This window comes from Heptranchias perlo, chromosome 2 (assembly GCF_035084215.1).
Source record: "Heptranchias perlo isolate sHepPer1 chromosome 2, sHepPer1.hap1, whole genome shotgun sequence".
Classification (NCBI taxonomy): Eukaryota; Metazoa; Chordata; class Chondrichthyes; order Hexanchiformes; family Hexanchidae; genus Heptranchias; species Heptranchias perlo.
The window spans coordinates 123,320,087-123,342,174 of record NC_090326.1 but is presented as its reverse complement, the minus strand read 5'-3'; the positions used below and the strand labels follow the sequence as shown (position 1 = coordinate 123,342,174).

General features: G+C 42.7%; 1 protein-coding gene across 5 annotated transcripts in view; it reads right to left on the bottom strand.

The window, feature by feature from the left end:
• The window catches only part of adam22 (ADAM metallopeptidase domain 22), a 370,054-nt gene that overhangs the window by 240,638 nt on the left and 107,328 nt on the right, over nt 1-22,088 (bottom strand). For all 5 annotated transcript variants that reach the window (XR_010967372.1, XM_068007033.1, XM_068007024.1 and 2 more), the window contains exon 4: nt 17,933-17,999. Coding sequence is in view for 4 of the 5 variants with exons in the window: in XM_068007033.1 (XP_067863134.1) it covers nt 17,933-17,999 (67 nt within the window). In the remaining variant the exon portion in view is untranslated. The remainder of the gene's footprint in view (nt 1-17,932; nt 18,000-22,088) is intronic.

Genomic DNA, 22,088 nt, shown 5'->3' with positions numbered 1-22,088 from the left:
TGGGACCAATTAGGAACAAAAAAGGGGTGTAACATTTGCAATCCTCCAGGCCTCCGGCACCCTCCCCATATCTACGGAGTACTGGAAGACTGTGGCCAGAGCCTCTGCAATTTCCACCCTTACTTCCCTCAGTAAACTAGGATGCATCCCATCTGGACCAGGTGACTTTTCTACTTTGAGCACTGCCAATCTTTTAAGTACCTCCACTTTATCTATTTTTATCCAATCCAATATCGCTACCACCTCCTCCTTTACTGCTACAATGGCAGCATCCTCTTCTCTAGTGAAGATGGATGCGAAGTGTTCATTTAGTGCCTCAGCCATGCCCTCTGCCTCCACAAGATCTTTTTTTCTCCTAATTGGTCCCACCCTTCCTTTGACTAGCCTTATATTATTTATATGTTTATTAAAGACTTTTGGGTTCCCTTTTATGTTAGCCACTAATCTATTCTCATACTCTCTTTTTGCACCTCTTATTCCCTTTTTCAGATCTCCTCTGTACTTTCTGTATTCAGCCTGGTTCTCCAATGTATTATGAACCTTACATTTGTCATAAGCTTCCTTTTTCGGTTTCATTTTAATCTTTGTATCTTTAGTCATCCAGGGAGCTCCAACTTTGGATGCCCTTCCTTCCACACCCCCCACTCCCCCGTTCCCCCCCTCCTCGCCTCCACAGGAATGTGTGTACTCTTTACCTGAACCAACTCCTCCTTGAATGCCCCCCATTGTTCAATTACTGTTTTGCCTATTTTTGATTCCAATCCAGCAAGGCAAGATCCCTTTTTAATTCACTGAAATTAGCCCTCCTCCAGTTAAGTATTTTCACATTTGATTGTCCCTTGTCCTTTTCCATAACTATCCTAAACCTAATGACATTATGATCACTGTTCCCCAAATGCTCCCCAACTGAAACATGCTCCACCTGCCCCACTTTATTTCCCAGAAATAGATCCAGCACTGTTTCCTTCCTGGTTGGGCTGAAAACACACTGTTCCAGAAAGTTCTCTTGTACAAATTTCAGGAATTCTTCCCCCTCTTTCCCTTTACACTGTTACTCTCCCAGCCTATATTGGGATAAGAACATAAGAAATATGAGCAGGAGTAGGCCATACGGACCCTTGAACCTGCTCCACCATTCAATAAGATCATCGCTGATCTTCGACCTCAACTCCACTTTCCTGCCCGATCCCCATATCCCTTGATTCCCCTATAGTCCAAAAATCTATCCATCTCAGCCTTGAATATACTCAATGACTCAGCATCCACAGCTCTCTGGGGTAGAGAATTCCAAAGATTCACAACCCTCTGCGTAAAAAATTCCTCCTCTTCTCAGTCTTGAATGGCTGACCACGTATCCTGCGATTATGCCCCCTAGTTCTAGACTCTCTAGCCAGGGGAAACAATTTCTCAGCATCGACCCTGTCAAGCCCCCTCATAATCTTATATGTTTCAATGAGATCACCTCTCATTCTTCTAAACTCCACAGACTACACCCATTCTACTCAATCTCTCTTCATAGGACAACCCTCTCATCCCAGGAATTAATCTAATGAACCTTTGTTGCAAGTATATCCTTCCATAGATAAGGAGACCAAAACTGTACACAATACTCCAGGTGAGATCTCAGTGAAGCCCTGTATAACTGTAGTAAGACTTCCTTACTCTTGTACTCCAACCCCCTTGTAATAAAGGCCAACATGCCATTTGCTTTCCTGATTGCTTGCTGTACCTGCATACTAACTTTTTGTGTTTCTTGTACAAGGACATCCAAGTCTCTCTGAACACCAACATTTAAAAGTTTCTCACCATTTAAAAAAATTCTGTTTTTCTATTCTTCCTACCAAAGTTAATAACCTCACATTTCACCACATTAAACTCCATCTGCCACCTTATTGCCCACTCACTTAACCTGTCGATATCCCTGTGCAGACTCTTTGTGTCCTCCTTACAGCTTACTTTCCCACCTAGCTTTGTACCATCAGCAAACTTGGATACATTACACTCGGTCCCTCATCTAAGTTATTAATATAGATTGTAAGTACCGATCCTTGTGGCACCCCACTAGTTACAGCCTGCCAACCTGAGAATGACCCATTTATCCCTACTCTCTGCTTTCTGTCCTTTAACCAATCCTCTATCCATGCTAATATATTATCCCCAACCCCATGAGCCCTTACCTTGAAAGCTTGGGATAATTGAAGTCCCTCATTTTCACTACTCTATAGTTCTTGCATCTTTCTCTAATTTGCCTACAAATTTGCTCCTCTATCTCCTTCCCATTATTTGATGGCCTTTACTGGTATACACCCAATAGCGTAATAGCTCCTCTATTGTTCCTTAATTCTAACCAAACAGATTCAGTCTTCGACCCATCAACTACATCATTCCTTTCCAGTGCTATGATAGTTTCTTTGATCAATACTGCCAACCCCCCCAGCCCTTTCTTTCCTGAATACCTGGTAGCCAGAAATATTAAGTACCCAATCCTCCCCTTCTTTGAGCCAGGTCTCAGTTATTGCCACTATATCATAGTCCCATTTGGCGACTTGAGCCTGCAGCTCACCAGCCTTATTTACCACGCTACGTGCATTTACGCACATGTACTCCAAACTCATCTTAGACTGCCTCTCGTTTGCTTCCTATCTGACCCCTCCTATTTCTGAATTATTCTTTACTCTAGTGCTACTTGTCCCTCCGAGTCCTCTGTGCACCTTGTTTCTCCTCTTTACCATTTCATTCTGATGCCCAAGCCCCTGCCAAATTAGTTTAAACCCTCCCCCACAGCACTAGATAACCTCCCCGCGAGGACATTGGTCCCAGCTCTGTTGAGGTGCAACCCATCCATCTTGAACAGATCTCTCCTGCCCCAGAACTGGTCCCAATGCCCCAGGAGTCTGAAGCCCCCCCCTCCCTCCCCCTCCCCCTCCCCCTCCCCCCTCCTGCACCATTGCTCCAGCCACGCATTAACCTGTCTTATCCTACTACTCCTATACTCACTAGCGTGCGGCACTGGGAGTAATCTATGTTAATTGTATCATGTGATTTATATCAATTAGTGTTAATTGTATTCAGGTGGTGTGTGTCAATTGGGGACTCTCTTGTATCCTTTTTATATGAGGGCTTATCTAGGGTGTGAGCGTAAGGGGGGATCTCTAAATAAAGGCTTGGAAGCAACTGAAGGCCTGGCTCTAGTATTCTATCCTTCACCACATGGCTATCCAGTTTCTAACAATCCAGAGATTACTACCTATGAGGTCCTGCTTTTTAACTTTCTCCCTAACAACTGAAACAATTTATCCTTCCTGAAGGATAACAAGAAAATCTAATCATGGTGATAATAACGGTTCTAATTTAAGACAGTCTAATGTGTTTACTTGTTGCAGTTTAATATCCAAAACATCAAGGTCCATGTTCAGTGGTCAGGCTTAGAAAAGCAGGTGCATTCTGGGGGAATCATGAAGGGATGATGGTTAATGTCTGTATATGAATACCATAACTCCCTGGACTGTGCTCACTGACTTACATTGGCTCCCAGTCCAGAAACGCCTCAAATTTAAAATTCTCATTCTTGTGTTCAAATCCCTCCATGGCCTTCCCCCTCCCTATCTCTGTAACCTCCTGCAGCCCTACAATCCTCCGAGAACTCTCTGTTCCTCCAATTCTGGCCTACTTGTGCATCCCTGATTTCTTTCACTCAACCACTAGTGGCCGTGCCTTCAACTGCCTAGGCCCTAAACTCTGGAATTCCCTCCCTGAACCTCTCTACCTCTCTCTCCTCCTTTAAGACACTCCTTAAAACCTACCTTGTCATCTGTTCTGATATCTCCTTATGTGGCTCGGTGTCACATTTTGTCTGATAACGCTCCTGTGAAGTACCTTGGAATGTTTTACTATGTTAAAGGTGCTATATAAAGGCAAGTTGTTGTTGTTGTCAAGGGTAACGAAGATGAGCTGTCCATTCCTACTATCCCTTCTTCAGAACGTGTGGGACTATTTGATAAACAATATTTGATAACCAGCAATCCTGATATTGTAGTAATAATCGACAAGTGATGGGACCCTGGTTGTGGTTTCTTGCTGCATAACATCAACAGATGGTAATTTTCTAATGAAATTAATCCAGGTCCCCAAATGTTACTTGCTGACAGCTCACTTTTCAAGATGGATCTCTTACCTACTAAAGCGGTCTGTTAAAATGAATTTGCTTGCCAAATGACTAACTATAATTTGATACAGGTCCGGAAGCACTTGCAAAGGATCTGCATTGTGAGTCTGCTAAAGACTGTACCTTGTATTATCTTACATTTTTAAATAAGACATAATTCTCAGTCTGTCTAGAACAGAAAAAAAAATGCCTCCAAGACTATTCCGAAGCCATGGGTGCTTTTGAATAGTATGCAATACCAAGAGGTCAACTGATAGTCGTTTTCCGTCACGACCAACATCTGAGGTTGTCTGGCTTACACTAGTCTTTCAGGGACATGTACATCAATATTATTAACACTACAATCTTATACCAAAGAAGAAATTCTGACAGAACAGTTTAACAATAGGAGCAACTGAAGAAGTCACGTTTGAAAATAGTATCTGTTACAATTATGATAAGAAGTTAGGAAAAAGATGCACCTGAATCTGTTCTTCCTGCCGACTCTGGCAGTGAGGACATTTTGATCCCTTGAGGGATGTTTGAAAACAGGTTGTAAGCAAGACTGGCTGCTACACGGAGGTTAGATTAGACTGGAATGTTGAAACCCATCCTTGGCGTGCTGAGGAGTTTGATTCCTTCAGCAACTCTGATGATGGAAAATCTTCACCTGAGAGCGAACCAGAATTCTGGTAATGGATTTATCTTAAAAAAGGCATGGAATATTTCGCCCCAAAAGAAAGGAGCACAAAATTCCATTTTAAATTCTCATAGTACTTCAGGTACTTGAGGCGAGCTGACAGTGTTGATCAAATCTTGATGTTCAGCCACAACACATATCTGAGCCATCGCCTTGCACCAAAAAATATAAACATGGTTGAAAACAGCATTCATCACATGGCCCACAGGAGATGGCATCTCTGTGCTTTAAACCAAATTCATTGTTACCACTAATATAAGAAAATAAGAACATAAGAAATAGGAGCAGGAGTAGGCCATACGGACCCTCGAGCCTGCTCCGCCATTCAATAAGATCATCGCTGATCTTCGACCTCAACTCCACTTTCCTGCCCGATCCCCATATCCCTTGATTCCCCTAGAGTCCAAAAATCTATCCATCTCAGCCTTGAATATACTCAATGACTCAGCATCCACAGCTCTCTGGGGTAGAGAATTCCAAAGATTCACAACCCTCTGAGTGAAGAAATTCCTCCTCTTCTCAGACTTGAATGGCCGCCCCCTTATCCTGCAACTATGTCCCCTAGTTCTGGACTCTCTAGCCAGGGGAAACAATTTCTCAGCATCTACCCTGTCAAGCCTCCTCATAATCTTATATGTTTCAATGAGATCACCTCTCATTCTTCTAAACTCCACAGAGTATAGGCCCATTCTATTCAACCTCTCTTCATAAAACAACCCTCTCATCCCAGGAATTAATCTAATGAACCTTTGTTGCACCGCCTCTAAGGCAAGTATATCCTTCCTTAGATAAAGAGACCAAAACTGTACACAGTACTCCAGGTGAGGTCTCACCAATGCCCTGTACAACTGTAGTAAGACTTCCTTACTCTCGTACTGCAACCCCCTTGCAATAAAGGCCAACATGCCATTTGCTTTCCTAATTGCCTGCTGTACCTGCACACTAACTTTTTGTGTTTCTTGTACGAGGACACCCAAGTCTCTCTGATCACCAACTTTTAATAGTTTCTTACCATTTAAAAAATATTCTGTTTTTCTATTCTTCCTACCAAAGTGAATGACCTCACCTTTCCCCACATTATACTCCATCTGCCACCTCCTTGCCCACTCACATAATCTGTCTGTATCCCTTTGCAGACTCTTTGAGCTCAATTTTAAAACGGTGGCGGGATGGCAGCGGGCGGAGGGAGGCGGTCAATGGGCGCGCGGCAAACCCGAAAAATAAAAACTTACCTTTCCCCACGCAATCACGAGGTCATTGATGCTCATTCATCTTGTTTCCAGGTTTCATGCCCGGCAGCCAGCCTGATTGACAGGCTGACTGCCGACTGGAGTTGCAATGCCGAGGGGAGGGGGCGGAGAAAGAGAGAGAGAGAGATGTCATCTGGCACTGCAAGAGAGAGTGGAGTGGGGGACAACGATGGGGGGGGGGAGACATCGCGGCGGGGGGGAGACCTCGGAGAGACATCTGGGGGGGAGATATAAGGGGGGGAGACATTGGGGGGGGGGAGACATCGGGGGTGGGGACATCGGAGAAGAAGACATCGGGGAGAGACTTTGGACATTGGAGCAGGGGGTGCAGGTGACATCATTTCAAAGGTAGGTTTATTTATTTTTTTATGTTGTCAATGGTTATTTTATTTCATTTATTTACTTTATTTTTCTCTGATCCAGCCGTTCACACCTGGTTTCACCAGGCCTGAATCAGAAGCTGTGGGAAAGCCGCCCAGGTAAGTTGAAAATTGTTTTAACTACCTAATATGTAAGAAATAAAGTACCTTAAGTACCTCGGTACATTTGCTTGTTTAAATATCGTCGCGCGGAAGTCGGCGTGTTGGAGCTTGGTTCGTTTCCCGCTCCTCATTTCCCCGATTTTCGTAGCCCCCCGCAACGCACCTGCACTTCCAAATTAAAATTGAGCCCTTTGGGTCCTCCTCACAGCTTACTTTCCCATCTAGCTTTGTATCGTCAGCAAACTTGGATACATTACACTCAGTCCCTTCATCCAAGTCATTAATATAGATTGTAAATAGCTGAGGCCCAAGCACCAATCCTTGTGGCACCTCACTAGTTACAGCCTGCCAACCTGAAAATAACCCATTATCCCTACTCTCTATTTTCTGTCAGTTAACCAATCCTCTATCCATGCTAATATATTACCCCCAACCCCATGAGCCCTTATCTAGTGTAACAATCTTTTATGTGGCACCTTATCGAATGCCTTTCGAAAATCCAAATATACAAAATCCACTGGTTCCCCTTTATCTACCCTGCTAGTTACATCCTCACAAAACTAAGAAAGTTGTCAAACATGATTTCCTTTTCATAAAACCATGTTGACTCTGCCTAATCACATTATGATTCTCTAAGTGCTCTGTTACCACTTCCTTAATAATGGATTCCAGCATTTTCCCGATAACCAACGTCAGGCTAACTGGCCTGTAGTTCCCTGTTTGCTCTCTCCCTCCATTTTTGAATAGAGTTCCAGAATCTAGAGAATTTTGGAAGGTCATAACCAATGCATCCACTATCTCTGCAGCCACCTCTTTTAGAACCCTAGGATATAAGCCATCAGCTCCAGAGGATTTATCGGCTTTTAGTCCTATTAGTTTGTCCGGTACTTTTTCTAAATTAATTATATTAATTGTTTTAAGTTCCTCACTCTCATTTATCCCTTGGTTCCGCACTGTTTTTGGTATTCTTTTTGTGCCTTCTACTGTGAAGACAGATACAAAATATTTGTTTAATGCATCTGCCATTTCCTGATTCCCCATTACAATTTCTCCTTTCTCAGCCTCTAAGGGACCCAATGTTTACTTTTGCTACTCTCTTCCTTTTTACATACTTGTAGAAGCTCTTACAATCCATTTTTATATTTCTTGCTAGTTTACTTTCATATTCTATTTTCTCCCTTTTTATCAATTTTTTGGTCGTCCTTTGTTGGTTTCTAAAACTCTCCGAATCCCCAGGCTTATTACTCTTCTTGGCAACATATAGGCCTCTTCTTTCAATCTAATACTCTCCTTAACTTCTTTAGTTAGCCATGGATGGATCACTTTTCCCGTGGATTTTTTATTTCTCAATGGAATGTATATTTGTTGAGAATATTGAAATATTTCTTTAAATGTTTGCCATTGCTTTTCAACTGTCAAACCCTTTAATTTAATTTCCCAATCTACTTTTGACAACTCGCCCCTCATACCTATGTAATTGGCTTTATTTAAATTTAAGACTCTAGTTTTTGACTTAAGTACGTTACTTTCAATCTCAATGTGAAATTCTATCATATTATGATCACTCTTCCCCAGAGGTTCTTTTACTGTGAGATTACTAATTAACCCTATCTCAATACATAATACAAGATCTAAAATAGCCTGTTCCCTGGTTGGTTCCATGACTGCATGGTATTGCTGTAGGAAACCATCTTGAAAACATTCCATGAACTCATCTTCCAAACTACCTTTGCCGATTTGATTTGCCCAGTCCATATGCCGATTAAAGTCCACCATGATGACTGCATTTCCTATGTTACAAGCTCCTATTATTTCATGATTAATACACTGTCCAACGCTATTGCTACTATTAGGGGGCCTATAAACTACTCCCACCAGTGTTTTCTGCCCCATATTGATTCTACTTCCTGATTTTCCGAGCCAAGATCCTTTCTCACCACTGTCCTTATGTCATCCTTTATTATAAGGGCTACACCCCCTCCTTTTTTATTCTGCCTGTCTTTTCTAAATGTCATGTACCCTCGAATATTTAGTTCCCAACATTGGTCATTTTGCAACCGTGTCTCTGTAATGGCTATTAGGTCAAACCCATTTATTTCTATTAGTGCAATTAATTCATCTATCTTGTTACAAATGCTCCGTGCATTCAGATAAAGAGCCTTTAATTTTGACTTTTTACCTGCTTTGACCTTACTTGTTGTTGCACTATTATTGGTAAACTCTCTGTTCCTTCCTGCCACACTCTGCTTATCTTTACCCAAGTCACTACACTCTTTTATTGTCTTGACTTTTCTCATCAGATTTTTAAATTTCCCCTCACCTGACCCCTTTCCCACTCCCCTTTTTAGTTTAAAGCCCTATCGAATATAATTGCTCCAAGTTTCTGATTTTCTTCAGTTATCATTAGAGCAATCAGGTCACATTGCTGTGGGAAGGAGCATTTTTGGGCAATTAGCTATCAGAAATCGCTGCCTGTACTATAAAAGCTCCTGGTGCTGGCCAAAAAGTAAGTTTTTGAAGTTAAAAACAAATTATGGCAATCCACTGTACAACCATGCATATTTTAATAATTTAAAAGAGCTGACTGTCTTATCAGGTATTTAAGAATCTGCTGGTGAGTTCTGTGCTTATACTTAAGTAAGGAGCTCTTCCTTCCTAATCTTCACATGTTATACAACAGGCAGTGAAAATGTGGCTCCCAGTTGTATTGATTAAAAAATGGAGCTGATATTGTATCCTTCAGTGCAGTATAAAAGTGGCATTTGCCTTTACAGTTCAAGTATATGTCCTTAGCTAACTGAAAAAATACAGTTATCAAGCCTTAGCGAATGACCAAGGCCAGATTGAGCTCCGTATACAGGTCACCTGATTCTGGAATTTAGCTATTTAAGTCCCTTCTTACAAATGGCCTGAATCTTGATCTCAGAAGCAAGTCTGTGGTTAAGTCTCACATCTTGCTTGATATGGAGTGCAATATAGACATGATAACAACAACAACTTGCATTTATATAGCGTCTTTAACATAGTAAAACGTCCCAAGGCGCTTCATAGGAGCGTTATCAAACAAAATTTGTCACTGAGCAACATAAGGAGATATTAGGACAAGAGAGAGGTATGTTTTAAGGAGCGTCTTAAAGGAGGAGAGAGAGGCAGAGAGGTTTAGGGAGGGAATTCCAGAGCTTAACGCCTCGGCAGATGAAGGCACGGCCACCAATGGTGGAGCGATTAAAATCGGGAATGCGCAAGAGGCCAGAACTGGAGGAGCGCAGAGATAGGCAGGGGCGAGGCCATGGAGGGATTTGAAAACAAGGATGAGAATTTTAAAATCGAGGTGTTGCCAGACCGGGAGCCAATGTAGGTCAGCGAGCACAGGGGTGATGGGTCAACAGGACTTGGTGCAAGTTAGGATACGGGCAGCAGAGTTTTGGATGATCTCAAGTTTATGGGGGGTGGAAGTTGGGAGGCTGGCCAGGAGAGCATTGGAATGGTCAAGTCTAGAGGTAACAAAGGCATGGATGAGGGTTTCAGTAGCAGATGAGCTGAGGCAGGGGTGGATACGGGAGATGTTATGGAGGTGGAAGTAGGTCGTCTTGGTGATGGAGTGGCTATATGGTCAAAAGCTCATCTCAGGATCAAACAGGACGCCAAGGTTACGAACGGTCTGGTTCAGCCTTAGACAGTAGCTGGGGAGAGGGACGGAGTCGGTGATTAGGGAATGGAGTTTGTGGTGGGGACCGAAGACAATGGCTTCGCTCTTCCCAATATTTAGTTGAAGGAAATTTTTGCTTATCCAGTACTGTATGTCGGACAAGCAGCGTGATAAATCAGAAACAGTGGCAGGGTCGAGAGCGGCTGTAGTGAGGTACAGCCGGGTGTCGTCAGCCTACATGTGGAATCTGGCTTTATCTTTTCGGATAATGTCGCCCAGGGGCAGCATGTAGATGAGAAATAGAAGGGGGCCAAGGATAGATCCAATTTGCCTGTATCAGATAGCATAGACACTAAAGAGGTCATCAGCTGAAAACTTGTAAAAAGACAACCAACTCTCTCTTTCGGCACTATCAAGCTTAATCATAAGATGCTGGTATGGACTCACAGTTGCTAGTCAGTGACATTTTTTTAGATGACAATATAATGATCTTTGTTTAGCAGGAGTAAAGAGTATTCAACAATGATCAAAGAAACATACTGATAAAATTACAAATACTTATGGAATTAGCTGACCGTAGATATCCCCTCCTCTGGGCCGTTCCTCGACATAGAACTGAAAGAAGGAGTGGTTCACAAGTTCTAAACTCATAGGGCTGCTAACTGGAGGGCACACATTGGCATTGGAGTGTGAAGAATCTTATAGTCATGACTTGTCCTGTGAGATATCTGGTGGCGTGAGGGAAAATAATTTTTATGTAAAATCCAAGGCACCTGCCAGGTGACAGATGACATGGGGCATTTTAGCTCCTCAGTAGATGTTTCCATAGAGATAAATACATTCAAAATTTAATAGGGGAATGTCATTTTCATTGGGATTTTAATATAGCTGATACTGTAATTTCAAGGTATTCATGAAAATGCAATCTTCATGATAGCGATGAAAAATGTATCTTTTAGTGTTAGACAATGAATTTAAAATCCAACAAATGACAGTAATCTTAAAAGTTAAGTCAGTGGTTTTGTCTCTCTCATTTCTGACCTTTTTCTTCGTGTTAATTATGGAGTATAAATTCTGCCATGCCCTACTACTGGCTCATGCTGAGAGCACATATCAGGAAATTGTATGGTCCCAGCCTGAGATTTGCCGTCCATTAATAGGTGCTGAATTATGGGCTGGGAGTGTGCAAATGTCCATGGTCCTGGCATCTACCCCTACGTTGCTGTTCTTGTTCTAGATTAGGGCCAAGATGCAGGCTTGGAGGAGTTTTGGAGGTGGGGGGGGGGGGGGAAACAACTGAGGTTTTACAGGGAGGGGGAACGTAGGGGTCACCTGCTCTTATATGTGTACAGGTATCGTGCTGTTATGGATTTTAGCGTGTAATATTTTATCAGTATTGTTATGAATGGGAGCATGATTGTTTTGTGGTTTATTCTTCTTCACTGGATTCTGGATTTATCATTCATAATTTTGGTATCTATCCTTTTTCCTAGTACTGGGTACTTGAGATGCGGGGGTCACGAGTGCTGTAACTTGCATCTTAATATTTTATGCATTTTACATGCCTTTAACCTAATTGCTTCTGTACATTTTAAAAATGAAAAATAAGAAAAAATATATAAAACTGATTGGTGATGGTCTCATCTTCCCACCTTCAATCTGGAAAAAAGACAGTTACTTTTACCCTTTCCCAGCACTTTAATAACGTGTTCTGAAATGTTACAATTAAGAAAGTTTGTGCTTCCCTTTAACAAGCTTCATGTAAGAAAAGCAATACTGCTTTATATCATCCAACGCACAACTGTCCATGAGTCAAACAGACTGATTTTGATTGTCCTTCCTAAATCTATTATACTACATTTGCACTGCAGTCAAATTTTTGACATTACAATATTATTCAGAGAATATTACTCACACATGTTCTATGTGTACCACAGTGTATTCTCAGTAATCTTTATAATATTATGAGAACAAAATTATGTTTCAAGTAGTTAGCTGCGTGCAGTATTTAAAGAATAACCTTGATACTACTGACATATTCCATAATAATGAATAATGAGAGTCATCAAGAGTAAAATTATGCCAAAAGCAAGAGAGACAGGGAAAGGGATATTACAACACTGCACATGTCATTGGGGGTGCCCAGCTCCTGATTTTTGGAATGTATAGTTTGGTGTAAGATGGAATTGCACCCTCACAAGATCAACCCCAAGGGGACTATAAGTGCACCTGGACCCCATTCATAAAGGCACTCCTATAAGGTGACATCTTTTGGAATAAACTGGTAGTAAATGATGTAATAATAAAACACAGGTTTACTGGGTAACAAGTGTGAGGAGCGGGTGCCTGTGACTTATTTTTATGGCCAAGTGCTAGACAGGATCATGTCACATAAAGAGACATAAATGGATTCTCTGTGAGACTCAATAGAGAATTCAAACATTGGGGGAAACTTTCACCAGCCAGCCACCCACTCCTCGCCTGCAAAACGGGCAACCAGCAGTTGAAAGTTCGATGTGGACATTCTGTGCCTATTTTTCCCTCTGAATCAATTTTCAGGCTGGCCTTTAAATGGTCATTCAGCACTCCCACCCAAAACAGGCGGGAAGCTGTTTAGTTATGCAAATCGGGATCCCAAGCCTGTTGTAGGACCCCAATTGCAACTTCAATTGCAAGCCCTCCTGACTGCTAAGTTGGTTGGGCACCCTTGGTGCATCCCCGATATTACGCCTGTTCGACACCCAGACTGAAAGTATCCCCCACTGTCATTCATTGTATCAATGCACGTTTCTGTAAATGTTGTGTATGCAACACATATAATGACTTTACCAATATGTAAACCAGTATAAAATTTAAAAATGTTACTTATAAAAATATGCAAAATGAATAGTAAGGTTTGCCGTAACTGCATATATGCAAGATCGAATTAATCATAGATAGACACAAAATCTTAATGAGATTTGGTATCAAAGTCCTTGCACGTGAAGAACAAATTGTGCCCGGTCCCATTTAATGTCCTAAGCATTGTTTCTCTGGGCTATGGTTAGTCATTCTTGTTTCACTAGTATCCACTGGTCATAAGAGATCTTATAAATTTCCAACCAATGAAGATGAAAAAATGGCTCCCAATAGAACCCTTTCGGCACCATTACTGCCATGAAATACGATGTGAAAAAACAATTCAAACACATTCCATGCTGCATAATAACATGATTCAATTTGTCCACTGAAATGTGTTTTGTGTCTTTCAATGTCTCCTTTAAAGCTTATAATTCAAGGCTTCAGCCTTTCTCAAGAAGCCTAGGTTTAACTAGATATTTTCCCCCAGAATAATTAATGGGAAATACCAATCATATCTTTGCATTCTGATCACATGCAGTTTGCAGAATTTCCCAGCATGCATCAGTAGATTCCCGAGTTGAATGAGAGGAGGTCTCGCCTCGTGAGGATTTCTGAGTTTTTTGCCTTTTCCAGAAGAACTTACACTTTTTTTTAAAATCACCCCCAAATCACAAAAACCAAAAACAAACATTTGAAGATTTTAGGGCTATCACTCTGCTGAATCACAGCTGGTTTACTTGTGAAACAGTGTCATCAACTGTAAAAGGCCTTCTGGTAAAATTATGCTTACTGTATCATTTAAGTTATTTATACGGAATAAGTTGCCTCCCAGCATAATGATAACTGCTGTCAAATCACTTCAATAGTCTAGATCAATACATTGTTTCTGCAATTCAGAGCTGTCTAATAAAAATCTAACTGCAGCAAATTGTACAAGTAAAATGTATACCAAAATGTATCTTGTTTTGTTTAACTTGTGTCCATCAAGGTGAGAGAAGTCTACATTGCATGCAATTTTTTGTCACCAGTGTGCACTCCTGTGACAAGTATTGCTTGGGGTAGATGTAAAGTTCCATCTACAGTGGCTTCACATCAAACTCAAAAAGCACCTCCTACTGCATCTCCATTTCCTACGCCAGCTATTTTTATCTGGTCTCCCCAGGACAGACTGTCAATTCCATATTGAATTATAGGCAGTTCTGCACTGTAGAACTGTGTCCATTAGGAAGTAGAGTGAAATTGCTCAAAGCTTATTTCACTCCAGATTCCTACAGCCAACAAAGAGAGGAGGACATTTTTCCCCCATCAGTTTAAACCAGATTCAAACTCAGGTCCCAGAGGTGAAGAATCAGTGCTTTAGCACACTCAATCATCCAGTCTCCCCATATTATTTCTTTTTTTTTAAAAACCTGATAAGTAGATGAAAGTTTTCTTGCCCTAAAGTCACATAATCAGCGCCTTCAAAAATTATCATCGGCAATGGCACAATTACTGCTTTGAACGGCAGGAAAGTCCAGACCAATGTTTCCTGTTCACCCAGACAGCCAATTTGTATCAGCCAAATCTAATTTTTCACAGCAATCAAACTGTTTGTGTGTACATCAGAGATGGAGATGCTCGAGGGGCCATATGGCCTACTCCTGCTCCTATTTCTTACGTACACGTGTCTGCTGCTTCTGGCTTCTAAAGCAACTGGCAAGTGGAACCTGCCAAACTTCAGTAGCCGATTTCTTTGTAGCAATTGGATTGGTCATTGAAATCACATGCCCTGCTGCTCACTGCTCAGGTTGCTTGGTGCTGGCGGCGGAGGTGGTGCCGGTGGCAGAGGTGGTGCAGGAGGCGGAGGTGGTGCCAGTGGCGGAGGTGGTGCCGGTGGCAGAGGTGGTGCAGGAGGCGGAGGTGGTGCCAGTGGCGGAGGTGGTGCCATGCAACCGGCAGGGACTGAAGCAGTGCATGAGGCTCAATTATCTATTGTCTGCAGAGCGAGAAAGGATTACATAGGAATCAGAAAGACCAAATTAAATGAGGAGGTTTTTAATTTACATATACAAATAAGCATAGCATTATCTATCTCTTCCAAGGAGTCTCTCGCAAGAGATATGTTTTCTGCATGAGTCATCCTGTGCTTTGTACGACCATGTATTGTGCAGATACAGTGTTGTAACAGATTCGGAGGTGACACCAACTGGTAATCAATGTCTCATTTATTAATAGTCAATCAAACATGTAAAGGTATCAAATATTTAGACCACAAAGGTCAAACAATATTACCCTGTTTGATCTCTGGGCAGAGGTGGTAATTAAGTTGACGACGTGGTTGTTTCAAGTTTTCCCACAGTGAGATGGTCTTCTGATAGTCAGGTGTTCTTCTGACTGCGGTGTCGTCTTCAGACAGCTAAGTGTTCTTTCACCAGCTGGTGGTCTTTGCTGATTTCTCTGCCCTGAGCTCAAAAGATGTTGAATTTTTATGTCCCCCTTCGCAGGAAACTCACACCATATATGGAACAATATTCATAAGACCTTTATAGATTAACAATCATTTTTCAAAGAATTCAAGATGATCCGTTTGTTTTAACATTACTCGTTTAACCACAAGACACTTTTCAAGGTAGCACTGTCTAACTATCTCATCAAGGTCCTGCTCTTGTTGCTATTAATATTTGGATTATTGTTCTGCTTTTTTGGATCATTATTCCTCTTTTATCACATGGCTGCCACGTCTAGCAGGGAGGGTGACACGGGTCAGTCACTAGTCAAAGGTTAACAGTTTACAATTCAGCAAAATACGCAGCACAGCCTGCAGGGCATGATGGTTAGTAGCTTTAAGAAAAAGATGTCAATTTTTCCCTATTTCTAATATTCTTACAGTGTATAGTAATACACAGTAGACTCAATCAGTTCTGCTGAATGATGTTAAAATACATGTTCTGCTCTGGTAGTAGTCACAGGATTTCATAGCTGTACAGAAATGAATTGTTTAATAAAATCAAGAGATATCAAAAATATATAGGTGTGTTGTATAACATGGTTGGGGGGGGTGCATTTTAACTCCTCGCTGGGCTGGAATGGAGTGGGCGAGCAGTTAAAATAAAGCGGCTCCATTACTTGTTCGGTTCCTGCTGATTTCCAATTTTAAAGCTGTATACAGACAGGAGCCTTGTGCATAAATGCTAATCAGGGTCCTAGGACGTCAATAGGACCCCGATGCCACTTTAACCGGGGCCTAGGAGTGATTTTCTCGCTAGGCAGAAGCTGGTTTGCAAATAGAAGCAGCCATCCAAGGTGAGACACGTTACTTTCCTTTATGGGTCCAGGAGGAGTAGGACGCTTCCCTGGGGCCCACAAGAAAAGTCTGGTCCTCCCCTGTCCCAGGCTTCCACCCACACTCATGAGACCCTGCCGAACACTCCCCCAACGATTTATCTGCGTGCCACCGAGCCTTCCCACGGGCGGCCTCTGAGCTTCCCAAATAATTTCTCCCGCTTTTCACCCGTTTTGGGCAGCAGCTCACCAGTGGCTTGTAGTTGAGATCTGGAAATTGAAGTACCCCGGGCCTGAAAGTTCTGACAGTGGGTGTGTTTCGCACCCACTCACTCACCCTCACAGCACCCCCCCCCACCATCACCAATTAGCCCGAAACCAACTCAGGATTAAAATCCACCCCGTGGTATTCAGCTATGAGACTGCAGAATCTGGGGCTACAGATTGGAGTGCATATCTGGAAAAGAATCCACCAGATTTCCCTCCACTAATTTAAGCATTATGGCAGCACCTTTACCACACGGACTGCAGCAGTTCAAGAACATGGCCGGATACCACCTTCTTGGGACAACTACGGATGGACAATAAATGATGGCCTTGCCAGCGACAAGGCTGAACTTTTAAAAATGGAAAATCAGGCAGGTTCTTTTACAGGCATGCGCTGTGTCCCACTGATTTTCTGACATTCCCCGCACCCAGCCAATAGTGCACTTGGAGCAGATCCAAGAAAACATTTCCTATTATCTCCATGTGCAGCTAAAACAGAGGCACAGAACCAAATCCCAGAAGGCTCACAAAGCCATGCGATTTCAGGAACGTCACTAGTTGGTAAGTCTTAATGTGCATTTAGATATACAAAGGCTTCATAAAATATATGTGTGAATATACTTCTGCGATTTTTGAGTGAAAATCTGTAAAGGATGAATAGAATCATTTTAAAACTGGATGTTTATTAGCAAAGATCACGAAGGTGAGGAACTGTCATGCGTGATTTGTTAAGAGAGGGTGGAGGAATGACCAGCGGGAATAATACATTTTATAAAGGTGTGTTACTCAGCACAACTGCCCTCTCCCCCAGCACTGGAGCTCACCAATGACCCAGACAGACCTTTCCCTCCCTGACCTCAAGCCTAAATGACCCCAAAAACCAAGACTAAACAAGCTGCCCACATTGCTCCCAGTGCAAGTACAGTCAAGCCAAGAAACTGCTCCCATAAGCACTGTATAATCAGATGACCAATGACTTCATAATATGTCCATGTCATGTACACGTTCATAAAATACTTAAATGTATAGTAATTTCATAAACGATATGTTAATGTACACTTACATATACAATGCCTTCATAAAATATACATGTGATTGTACTTTCCTGAGAATAAAAATGGATTAAAAACATTTTAAAACAAAAGATACCAGGGGTCACTGTTGTATCGGTTCAACTTTGCTCCACTTTTCACAGTATTCACATTTCATCGGATAGTTTGTGACCAGCATCGTAAATGTATGGGAGATAAGATCAAAGACCATTACTGGAAAAATCCAACAGAACCCATGGAATTCTGAAGCTTCTCACACAAAAGAACAATTTAAAGTCAGACTTACCCTAGACTGGACAGATTTTCCCCTTCCTTCAACAGTTCGTTCCACATACTGGGATGAGAGCAGATCACTAGGAGTTAAGAAAAGTAAATAAATTAGTCAACAGGGAAACATTAAATATGGTTAAGGCAAGGGATTTATTATCAACCAGATCCACTTACAAACTGGTATTTTCATTACCTCTGGGATTTTATGTAAAATTGCAATACTCAGGCAACAATCGTGCTACACATGCTAAGTGCAGAAATTTGCAGAATTTGTTGTTTAATGTCGCAGTACTCAAAATGGCCTGTTCTGCATTCAGTCATCCTGCTGAAGCTTTTAAACAACATGATGGGGGGGGGGGGGAGGGGGGGAGGGGGGGGGTGGTATTTTAAATAGGAGTGGGTTTCAGGTGGGCGGGGCGAGTGTCAAATTTGCTGGACATCTTCAGTTTGAGGCTATTTTAAGTCCTAGGCATTATTTGTATCTCAGCCAGTCAGCTGCCTGCCCAAAACAGGCAGAAAGAGACAGCTGAACAGCTTCAGGCAGGTCAAAATCACCAGGTCCGGAGATTGCCCGCTGGTTCCAAGGTAAGTCCTGGGGCAATCGGGACCATTTCACTGGTGAGAAAGGGGAGGATTGGTGGGGGGGAGAGGTAAGTGGGACAATTCAAGTTCACTGTAACCATAACCTAGAGGGAACAAGAACAAACCGAGCCAAGGGGGGGAAAGGTGGACTGGGACTGGACCAGGCTCCAGGCCATGGGGAATAAAGAGATAAAGAGGCGTGGAACAAAGACCAAGCCATGGACAGCAAGGGGGAATGGAACGCACCTAAAATTTTATAAAGTTGTAGGAACTGGAATAGCATTAAGGACTATTGCAACTGACTTCAAATGTAATATAACAATATACTAGTTATCATATCGTGCGTTGTGATTGCTAAGTTTATTTTTAAATTTGGTGGCCCTGAAATTTTGGGGCTGGAGTGAGTGGAACATAGGAACAGGAGTAGGCCATTCAGCCCCTCGAGCCTACACCACCATTCAATTAGATCGTATCTGATCTGCACCATCTTGATCTGTACCTCAGCTCCATTTACCCGCCTTAGCTCCACATCCCTTGATACCCCTCCCTAACAAAAATCTAATCGATCTCAATCTTGACCCAGCATCCACAGCCTTTTGGGGGAGAGAATTCCAGATTTCTAATACCCATCGTGTGAAAATGTGCTTCCTGACTTCCCTCCTAAATGGCCGAGCTCTAACTTTAAAATTATGTCCTCTCGTTCTTGATTCCCCATTAGAGGAAATAGTTACTTTATTGAAATCTTTTAACATTTTAAACACCTTGATCAGATCACCTCTCAATCGTCTATTCTCATGGAAATACAGCCAAGTTTACATAACCTGACCTCATAGTTTAACCCTCTAAGCCCTGGTATCATTCTGGTGAATCTGCACTGAGCCCTATCCAAGACCAATATATCCTTCCTGAGGTGCGGTGCCCAAAACTGAACGCAGTACTCAAGATGGGGTCTGACCAAGGATCTATACAGCTGAAGCATAACTTCTCCCCTTTGTAATCCAGCCCCCTTGAGATAAAGGCCAACATTCCATTAGCCTCTCTGATTGCTTTTTCTACCTATCCACTAGCTTTAAATGATTTCTGTACTTGGACTCCCAAATCTCAATGGGGAAGCAGAATTTTTGAGGATAGTGCAGGGTGCCTGGCTTGGACAATTTTATGCACATAATTAATAAATGGGACATTTAGGACTAACCAATTTAATGGAACACAGTGCCAGAAACATTTTTATTAGTGAATGTTCCACAGGAAGTGATCTATCACCATATAAAATAGGAGCAAGAGTAGGCCATTCGGGCCTGCTCCGCCATTCAAAATGATCATGGCTGATCATCCTGATCACCAGGGACAGAAGACCATGTTCTAATTGTCTCCAGAGCGATCTTCCATTTCCCTGAATATGAACTGAGAGATGAATAAAAACATCTCCCATTATGTTGTCAAGAGTGGCTAAATACAAGATTGGTCTTTTCGCTCAATACTTATGGGCACACAGTTTGTGAAAATCCTGGGTGTTGAAGAGAGGCCAACAAAAAGTAACTTGTACTGATAACTTGGTCTCTTGAAACCACGCCTAAGAATGTTAACTGTTAAAATACCCCAGGCTTCATTTCTGGAGCAGTGGGTGAGTTTCAGTCTCTCATTACTGTTCACCTGCTGAAAACTGGCCCAGAGTTTAATCGGGGCCTTAGTCACAAGCTTGATTTGTCAGATAAGTAATTGAGAGTTCAGGCATTATTAGGACCTTATTCTGCAAGATTCTTTTATGTAACTCTAACAAAGGCAGTAATCTTTGTAGTTCTATTTAATCAGTACAATAATGTAATATACATGCACAACATTATGAGTAACCAGAAATGTCTACCGCAGCTTATGTTTCAAGCAATGCCTTTGTCATGTCATATACTAAAGACATAACTATTTTGCATTATAGAATTACGCACAATCTTAGTGTAAATGGCACGAATGTTTGGAAGTTTCTGCCCTTTAACCATCAAGAGAAAATGGAGTCCTGTTGTAGAGCATGAATTATTCATAAGATGTTAATTATATTTGATGTTGGTTGGTTAGATGCCAGAACTCTTTCCTTACTACCATACGTTGGCATGGGTAGGCAAAGGTTGGCACGGGGGTTGTGAGTCATGGGGATGGAATCGGGGGTCAGCCACGGTGGGGGGTGTGTCAGGATCGAGGGTCATCGTGGAGGTCCACGATCGTTGAGGGGGAGGATCGGGGGTCGGAAGATCGGAGTGGAGGGAGGATCGGGCTCGCGGGATCAGAGATGGAAGACCTGGGTCAGGGGGAGGATCGGTGGAGGGGGAGGTGGTCGGCGATCGGAGGGGGGGGAATCGGCGATCGGGGTATCTGTGATTGGGGGGTTCCGCGATCGGGGGGGGGGGTGCAGGTAGGCTTGTTGCACCTGGGGAAAGCACTCCTGCTCCTCCGGGCCCACAAGCTGTGCCTTTCTAGGCACCTACCTGTTGGTCTCCGGCCTTTTTGCCTCCTTTCATGAAGCGTAAGCTCCCTTGGGTTGAGATCCAGAATTCGAGAAAAATGGAGGCCTGACGCCTCCTTGAAAGGTTTTAAGGCCCAACCCGCCTCCTGGGAGCGGGTTGGTCGCCCGCCCCGGTGAAAACCGGAAATGAGCGGGTTGGGGGCGGGTCTGAAATGCCCCCCATCCCCAACCCACCCGTTTTTTACTTTGAAAATTGAGCCCCATATACCCGCCTTAGCCCCATATCCCTTAATACCTTTGGTTAACAAAAATCCATCAATCTCAGATTTAAAATGAACAATTGAGCTAGCATCAACTGCCATTTGTAGAAGAGAGTTCCAAACTTCTCCCACCCTTTGTGTGTAGAAGTATTTCCTAATTTCACTCCTGAAAGTCCTAGCTCTAATTTCTAGGCTGTGTCCCCTAGTCCTGGACTCCCCAACCAGCAGAAATAGTTTCTCTCTATCCACGCTATCAACTCTCCTTAAAATTTCAAATTATTAACAACGCAACGTACAAAGTTCTGCTTTTCTCCCGGGTTACTAGCAGCAGTGCCCGGGAGAGTAACTCTCAATCCTGGAAGACTCTTGGACAGTCAAGGAGTGTTGTCAACCCTAGTGGGGAGACTGTGAGTGAGTTATGATATCTGGTGCACTGTGGCCTGGACGGATGATCAGACATATGTACTCCTCTACGAACAGCAATGAAAGCCATCACTGTCCTCAACTTTTACACCAGAGGAACCTTCCAGGATATGGAGGACATTGCTACTACTATTACTACAACTACAGTACCACCAAAAAAAATTGGGTTTTAGAACGGTCTTTAAGGAGGAGGGAGCAGTGGGGGGGCAGAGGGATTTAGGAAGGGATTTCCAGAACATGGGGCCTAGATGGCTAAAGGCTGGGCCTAGGCAGCTGAAAGCATGGCTGCCCTTGGTGGGGCAAAAGGAGGGGCCAGCGGAGAGTGCAAGGGATCGGAATCTCAACTTAGGGTCAAATAGGACGGCAAGGTTTCAAACAGCCTAGTTCAGCCTGAGACAGTGGCTCAGAAGGGTGATGGAGTCGGTGGCTAGAGAGCAAAGTTTATGATGTTT